This window comes from Daucus carota, chromosome 6 (genome assembly GCF_001625215.2).
Source record: "Daucus carota subsp. sativus chromosome 6, DH1 v3.0, whole genome shotgun sequence".
In the NCBI taxonomy this organism is placed as follows: domain Eukaryota; kingdom Viridiplantae; phylum Streptophyta; class Magnoliopsida; order Apiales; family Apiaceae; genus Daucus; species Daucus carota.
The window spans coordinates 39,012,463-39,021,018 of NC_030386.2; the positions used below are offsets into that span (position 1 = coordinate 39,012,463).

The following is an 8,556-nucleotide window of genomic DNA, read 5'->3' on the forward strand; positions in this document are numbered from 1 at the left end:
TAACATATGTTTATTTTATTATTGTCTTTGAATTGAGATGGAAAACCGAAAATTTTATTAAAAAATCGCGAATAAGAAATATAATTATTGACAAATTTTCACCGATATGAAACTGCTTTTCTTATTTAAAATTATATAAATGTAATTGATAAATATTTATCTTGTTCTTGTTTGAGAAAAATTAATTTATAATACATTTTGAATTACAATATGCGTTTTTGAATTGACATGATAAATTTTAAAATTTTAAAAAATTGTGAAGAAAGAAAAATAATCACCGACAAAGTTTCTGACGCTATAAAATTGTCTTCCTATTTTGAAATTATAAAACTGTCATTCTATTTGATAAATATTGCCCGAGTTCTTTCAAATTTTGGTAATGTTACAGACTAAACCTTAAACTTGCGAGGGGCAATTTGTCAATCCATCAGCTAACTATAACCTTTCAAAACAGTGAATGTAAATTTCTTATTGTCCATGCAGGTAGTACATGAACTGCAAAAACATGATCTTTCTGTTCTCTCTGCAGCCAGTTGGACTATTTTCGCAATTCTTGTTGTTCATCATTGGATCGAATCCGTGACCACTTCTCTATATGGTTCACAGCTTTTTCAGCCTGCGAATAAAAATTTGTTATAAATTTGTTTTGATTGAGGAATGCCGAAGAATTAGTTCAGTAATGGAGTGTAGTTTTTCTTACCTCGAGTTCCCAGTTGCACTGTATTGTCATGATGGCCAATATTATGGTCTGCACCGCAGTTCCTCCGAATATCATCCCTCCCCAGATTCCCTGAGTTACAAAAGATTGTGTTAGGCAGGGTTAGGTTGACTCACCGCAAGGACGGATCTAGAAGTGTTTACTCCGATCCTTCTATAATTTTGTAAAATTTAGAATGATGAGAAAATATCAAAAAAAATTAAGAAAGACACATGTCCCCGTGTCTCTTACTAGATCCGCCCCTGCATACGCTCATGGTAAGAACTGGCAATTAAACATGGTATCGCAAGCAAAATGAATTTCTGGGCAAGGATTTAACAGAATAAATTGCAGATAGTAACGTACCCCTACACCGAGGTGGAAAACCCAACCAAGAATAATTCCAAGGGGGATTCCGATAAGATAGTAGCAGCCTAAATTTACGTAAGCAACTTTGGATTGCCAGCCTGATCCCACGGCCACACCTTAATATTTCAAATATAGATAGATGTATTAGTTGATGATCAGTTTATACAATATTATCAGTTTCGCAATTTTAGTAGTGTGTAACAATTTCAGTACCAGATAAAACAGGTTGAACGCTGTTTAGAAGTATAGTGAAGGCCAGGAGATAAGTTAGCTTCTCAGTCGCGTTGAGGATATCAGGACTTGAGGTGAAGATCATTGTCAATGGAACTCGGAATATCATAATAAGTATAGCAAATATGAGACCGATGATGGTCGAATGTAGGACTGCAACAATTGTTGCAAATTGTGCTCCTTTTCCGTCTCCAGCACCGAGCTCATTAGCAACTCTCACTCTGTAAATTTTATAAAAAAACATTTATTCAAATATTATAACAGTGTAATGGATGTTAGGACAACAGAAATGTGAAGATACCCGGTTGCAGCGAAGAACGCAAGAGGAATCATCATTTCCCATGAATTGATACTCATGCTGCAAAATTCAAAGATTAGTGTCAACACTCAACATTGCAATATATCAAATCCAAAGGTCCGAATGCAAATCAATGCTCGGGTTGTTTGGTCGGGTCAATGTAATAAAATATGAATAAATTACTGTATCAAATCGATTATGAAAATAAATACTGTAAGATACTTGCATACCATATCGACAATGCATCCACGGCCAGAGTAGCATCCTCCAAGTTTCCGGTCATCAGTATCAGGATTCTGTAGTACCAATTCTCCAGGCTGCAATAGTTACTCAGTTATCCATACACAGCCAATTCTAGCAAACTGTTGACAGTGCTTTATAATCTATCCGTTTTTCGAGTCTGATATTTATGTCACGAACTAAGTCGAGCCAAGCTAAAACTTTTACAGTTAAACTCATTCTTGCAATTTCTTAAGCCCAGATTTCCAGTAAAGGTTTACAAGTCACAAAAACATACATATTAAGCTTTTCAGCTACCATGACCTTTTACTATGCGACAGATACCAAATTACACAGCCTACCACATACCCATCTATATTAATTCTGATCAACATCACATTAAATATTCCTATATAATGCCAAATTACACACCTACCATATATCTATATTAGTTCTGATCAGCATCACATTGAATATTCCTATATAATGTTTGATATATATTTTTATCATCCGATTTGCTCTTACTTGAGCTCGGAGTGCTGATCAGTAACTTGACTTTGTTCAAGGGTATATTAGTTCGGTACATTATTATTATCTCACAGATTATTTGTATTCTTATCATCAAGTTCTTAGTTACTTTGTCTCTTACCGCCCCATCTTAAAATTGTTTTCTTCTGTAATGCCTTGGTTAGTCCGTCCCCGTCCTTATCCATCCAGTGATGCTATGTCAATGTCACATGGCAGTCGCATCATCAACTTGAACAGTTTGGTTTTATGTAGACGTCGAGTTTGTTACTACATTAATGCAATTATTGTTGCAGATTTGCTTGTATGCATTCTGAATTGTCTAGTAGTGATTAATATCGGATGATCAAAAAGTATACGAAAGCATGACACTAAGACCAGCTTGACTATCTGACTAATAGCTGTTAAGTGACCAATTCTCCCAAAACCTCACATTTCCCCTCATTGAGGGAGTTGAACCCGAATCTCTCGTGCCTGAGCTCTGATACTATATTAAGTGACCAATTCTCTCAAATTCTGAAGGTAATGGGAGGAGAGCTGATCGATCATATTATATGCTAACAATAGCTAATGAACATGGGGCTTAAAACTTACCAGAGCATAACTCCAGATGCTGCAGAGAGTTTGACGAATTCCCATAGGCCGGAAAAGGCTTCCATTGAAAAACCAGACCATGTTTCCCCACACCAGCCCCAATAGACATATCCAAATTGAAATGCAACCAATAGCCACCACGCCACATCCAGAGTAAGGGCAATTCCAATAACTCCGAGCTCTAACTGGTACACAAAGAGCCAGCTAATGAAAGCATGGATGATAAACACTACCAGTGAAATCCAGGCTGTCACATTAGCTTTCAGCTGGCTCTGCAAGAACCTCTGGACCGGAAACACAAAGGCAAAACTGAAATGCAACGGAATCAACCATACAGCCACTATTCCGGATTGTTCAGCAACGTCGTCAGGCTGTCCCATGAGCTTCAAAACTGGAGTGGCGAAAACGTATAAAGGTAATAACAGAAAGCAGCAAAAGAAGAGTACAATCCATGATCTTTGCATGTATACCCCCATCATGCTATATCTCTTGGCTCCGAAAGCTTGTCCACATAACGTCTCCAGTGCACTCGCCATCCCTAGCTAGTACACATTCACAAAAAGTACGTGATCAATTATATAGCATAAAAATATTTCAACCAGTTCCAAAAATGTAAAACACTACAAAAATCCGACAAAATCAAACTCACGTGGGATATACCGGATACATTTCATTTTATTTATCAGTCACGCGGAAATTTGCAATATATTTTGATGTACTTACCAGGAGGCCGAAATTGAAGCCAACAATGACAGTATTAGCAATCGAGATTGAAGCCAACTCAACCTCACCAAGATGGCCAGCAAAAGCCTGAGTAACAATATTCATGGTAGCAGCTGCAACACGGCTGAAGATCGACGGGGCTGTGATCTGCCATAACTTCCGCGATTCAATCCAGAATCGCGGAAAAATATTTGCCTGATCATTTCTCTGTACCACCGCCCGGCCTTTCTCCTGTAACAACTTCTGGCTCAGAAGCTCATCTTCACCTCTGTATGCCATTTAAGAATGCAAGACAGAGCAACAAAAAATACTGAATAACAAGATTACAAAAAACAAAAAGTTTATTTGAGGACAACACATATTCCATGTGTTATATAGAGATTAATTATTGGAGATCTAGATATCCCTGAAATTTTCCTTATCATCTGCATCTGCACTATTCACTTAAATCCAAACATTATATTCTGTCAGTTTAATTTTTAATGTTTCGGTTTTAAAATTCGAGATATGCTAAAATAGAAAAAGAAAAATAATTGAAAACTACAATCCGAGGAGAGACAGATTTTCAGAACACTGCCCAGTACATCAAATAAAATTTGATCACATACTTAGCCATCAACATTGGAAAAGTTTCGCCCGATTTTGTGGAAATTATTAAATTTATTTATACTTTATAAAGAATATTGCGTATCGTAAAATATAATAAGAAGAAGTTAAAAGCTGGGAATGCTAACTTCTATCTCACAGCTTCTGCTTGTTTTCCAAACACTTTATTAACTTATTTACTTCTCACTTCTGCTCCACTTCTTTAATTTAAGCAAAGAATCACTTCTTATAAGTTTGCCCAAACGGCCCCATTATTAGAGATTTACTCTGCAGAGAAAAGTTCATGAATATAATAATATCTTTGTGTTGATAGTTTGAATCTCATTTTTTGTCTATTATAATATTCATAGTTCGAATCTATCAGGAATTTGTGCAGAGTTTTCTTTGTTAAAGATTCGATTCTATTCTGAACATCTTCGGTATATAAAATACAAAATATATTGTGAGAATAATTCAAAATAGTTGGGATATTTAATATTCCAATTACCCGGTGACGAGACGTCTTTCGCCTTTGTTCAAATCGATGGCTGGATGGGTCCGACAAGAAAGGCACTCTGCTTCCATTGTCCGACTCAGACACAATATTCCGTCAGTTTCGTTTATAAGAGCATCTTCAACGGCATTGGTTAAAATTTGCTGAACCTGTAAGACATTTTGCTTTAATGGTATTGGCTATATTGATTGGCTATAATTTAAAAATAGTATGTTATTAATATTTAGATTGTTATAAATAGAATATATCAGTTTAACATGGTAATAAATAATATGTAATCAGTGGGAAGTAGGAAAATAAATTGCGAGAGATGACGTGGAATTCGCTACAGATCTGTAGCGGATCGACAAATATAGTCATCCATAGGAGGATGGCTATAATTATACCTAAGGGTTGGAGTTATTTTTTTGTGAATATTGGCTATAAAATTTAATTTTAGAAAGCCACGTAGACTTTTAGCTAAGGGCTTGGGAGGGTTGGAGATGCTTTAAGGATTCGCATGTATTTTGAGATTTTTTTAAAATATATTTATATAAATTATTTAATGTTTTTATAGAAAAATTTAATATTTAAATTTTACTTCAGAAATAATTTTATAAAATAATTTATACTTTATAAAAATATTAAATTATGTGTCAAATAATTAGAAAATTGTATAGAAATTTCTGGAATGAATAAAATATAATTCTCCTAAAAAAAAAAAGGAAGGCTCTCTGCTGTCAGATGAATTTGAATTATTATCCCGACCAAACCAGAAGTTACCAAGGAAGCACGGGGCCTGAATCCTGATTGCTGTGTCACCTGGTTTTATGAATACTCACCAAATGAGTACTATGATAAACAGTGTATTAATCTGTCTTTTCACTTGCGCGTGAAAATATTGTGTGTGGAAACATGAAATTGAGTACTGTTTTCTCAGATAAGGATTTTAAGGTTAAGCTTGAGTTGCGCAGCAGAGATACGGTGTTTCTCTTACGCGATTCGATTCGAAATTCGCAAGCAACTCATTTTCCAAAATCTCAAGATGCTGAAGAGAGTTTGGTAGAATCATATTAAATTTTAATATTTTTTTTGTTAGAAAGTCCATGTTGGTCTAAAATGGATCATGGCAGAATCTTTTGAGACATAAATTTGTCTTCATTTGTATAAAAAATGATAAAAATATTGGGGTTATTGGGAGTCGAATCCCAATCGAAACATTAAACTCGAATAGATTATAAAAATGATATCGGACATCGAATCCGATAAAGACAATAAATTTTGGATTTTAAAAAAATTACGAGGATTATATTTATTATAAAAAAAATTAAATTTGTATATCTGGAATGCTGAAATTTTTTAATTTGACCGTTCTATACTTCTATCAAAAATTGCTTATAAGTGTAATTTGCAATTAACCTACTTGATGAAGATCTTATTTTTTTAAACTTCTGCGGGTGTTATAATTTGCAATAGAATATATAAAATCATATAAACAATAATATATTTATGAAAAAAAATGTTATATTAATTAATTAAAAGGAATTATAGGTATCCGTGAGGAATTTCCCCAAAAAGCCTTGACCTCGCCTCGGAGAGTACTCAAAAACGCTCGTAAAGCGCCTGTTTTAAGCCAACGAAAAATTCGACATGGTAAATTTGACTTCTATATTCCAATTGAAGGACATGAGTCCTCTGTTGAAGCCTTGGAGGCTACTCAAATACAAACTTTTTCATGAGCTTTGTGCTATATATTTTATATGCAATTCTCATTGCCTGATCACAAAAATATTTCATGCACCTCTGCAGTTTATGCAACAGAATAATCTCTGCTCTCAGATGCAGGAGATAATGGCGTCCTCGGCCTCCTCGGACTCAACTCGAAACTCGAACAATGCTTCTTCGTTCATGTATGACCCATTATTCGTATGCAAGGGCGGATCGAGGATTCAAATCTTGGGGGCACCAAACAAATTTAGAAAAACACCTATATATTCTTAAATTTTGTGGGGCACTTCTATAATTTTGTAAGATTTAAAATAGTGAAAAAATGTCAAAACTTTTTTTAGACGAACATGTGTCCACGTGTCTCTTACTAGATCCGCTCCTGTTTGTAAGCAACTATGCCATGATCTCAAACCAGAGAAAGTTAGTTACAAAGTAGTGGATGTCAACTTAATGACAGCTGTATATAGACTATAGTCGTGTATAGAATTAGATATATAGCTTAGCTTTCAGTACTTCATTCATATCTTTCTGTAGACATTTTATTCTTGAGTATCAATACAAGAGTACTTTCTCTCCTCCATTAGAGTACACAAACTATCATGGTATCAGAGCCAAACATCGCTCCTCTCACATCTCTTCCGCGTTCTATCTGATCTCTCTCTCTTCATCTTCTTGCGAAATCAAGCTGAAGTGAGTAACAATGGCGTCATATGCCTCTGCAGCAACTGGATCTGCTCTTGCTTCAATCATTGACTGTAATCATCCATATTTTCTTAACTCTTCTGATCATCCTGGTATGATTCTTGTTACTGTTACGCTTAATGATAACAACTACACTCAGTGGCGTAGATCTATGCGAATTGCTTTGTCTTCCAAGCTGAAATTAGGTTTTATTGATGGAACTGCAACTCAGCCTCCTGCTAATTCTAATATGCTGATTTACTGGAATCGTTGCAATGATATTGTGATCTCATGGATATTGAACACAGTATCACCTGATATTAGGCAGAGTATCATGTATATGGATTCTGCAGCAGATATGTGGAAAGATTTGGCTACTCGCTTTTCTCATACGAATGTGCCTCAATTGTTCAATCTCCGTAAGGAAATCTCTCATCTCACTCAAGGAACAATGTCTGTTTCAGCATACTTTACGAAATTTCGATCGCTCTATGATGAACTTGATACTCTCTGTGAAATGCCTAAATGCACTTGTAATAAGTGTACTTGTGAGATTAACACAAAATTGATCAGGTTCATCAAGTCAATTATGCTGTCACAGTTTCTTATGGGCTTGAATGAGCAATTTACTGCTACCAGAGGTCATATCTTGATGATTACGCCGCCTCCTTCTCTTAGTGAGGCCTATGGCATTCTACTTCAAGAAGAACAGCAGCGTGATAGATCCTCTGTACTACCTCCTGAAAATGTTGCTTTGGCTGTTAAACAATTTGATTCGAATCGTAAGACTGCTAAGAAGTCTGATTCTGCATCTCTATACTGTGATTTTTGTCACACTTCTGGTCACAATCGAGACAAGTGTTTTTGTATTCACGGTTATCCTGATTGGCACAAATTGTTTGGAAAACCTAAACCTAAACCTAAAAATCAGCAGAACAAAGGCAGTGCTCAGGCTAATAATGTGACTAATGTTCCTGCATCTACTCAGCAGGACACTGGATCTACTGCTGAAACTACAAAGGCATCTGGTTTTTCAGACTCTCAATGTCAGCAAATTATGCAAATGATTCAAGCTGGATTTCGTGAGTTCACTCCATCCACTTCTTCCACAAACTGGAACAATACTGCAAATACAGTAATGGCAGGTATTACATTGCCTTTTGTTGCCTTTACACATAAGCAACAAAGCTCGAAATCAATGATATGGATCATTGATTCTGGAGCTACGGATCATATAACACCTCATGTGCATTTGTTAACTAATCCACAACAGATTCAGTCTAGTCTGCACTTGCCAAATGGAAATACAGCACCTGTTACTTGTGTTGGTAGCTTACATCTGACTAATGGATTAGTTCTTGAGAATGTTTTAGGTGTACCTACTTTTGCATATAGTCTGCTGTCTATCACTAA

The 8,556-nt window shown here is 35.6% G+C and overlaps 1 protein-coding gene across 2 annotated transcripts; it reads right to left on the reverse strand.

The window, feature by feature from the left end:
* Positions 1 to 322: 322 nt before the first annotated feature.
* Positions 323 to 4,108, reverse strand: LOC108224866 (protein DETOXIFICATION 27). Of its 2 annotated transcripts, none has more exons than XM_017399610.2 (8): positions 3,657 to 4,108; positions 2,934 to 3,475; positions 1,826 to 1,912; positions 1,599 to 1,655; positions 1,280 to 1,518; positions 1,064 to 1,182; positions 701 to 790; positions 323 to 616 (listed from the first exon to the last, which is right to left on the reverse strand). In XM_017399610.2, exons 1-8 carry the CDS (start codon positions 3,933 to 3,935, stop codon positions 539 to 541), a joined length of 1,491 nt encoding a protein of 496 aa, XP_017255099.1. In that variant the 5' UTR covers positions 3,936 to 4,108; the 3' UTR covers positions 323 to 538. The 2 variants fall into 2 exon arrangements, with proteins under 2 accessions (XP_017255099.1, XP_017255100.1); XM_017399611.2 differs by having other exon boundaries at positions 2,934 to 3,471; positions 3,657 to 3,791.
* Between the last annotated feature and the right edge of the window lie 4,448 nt (positions 4,109 to 8,556).

Coding starts and splice junctions, on each gene's coding strand:
- LOC108224866 (XM_017399610.2), bottom strand. CDS start 3,935: ATGGCATACAGAGGTGAAGATGAGCTTCTGAGCCAGAAGTTGTTACAG. Junction 3,476..3,656: donor GCTTCAATTTCGGCCTCCTG/GTAAGTACATCA, acceptor AATGTGTACTAG/CTAGGGATGGCGAGTGCACT. Junction 791..1,063: donor TTTTCCACCTCGGTGTAGGG/GTACGTTACTAT, acceptor TTTGTAACTCAG/GGAATCTGGGGAGGGATGAT.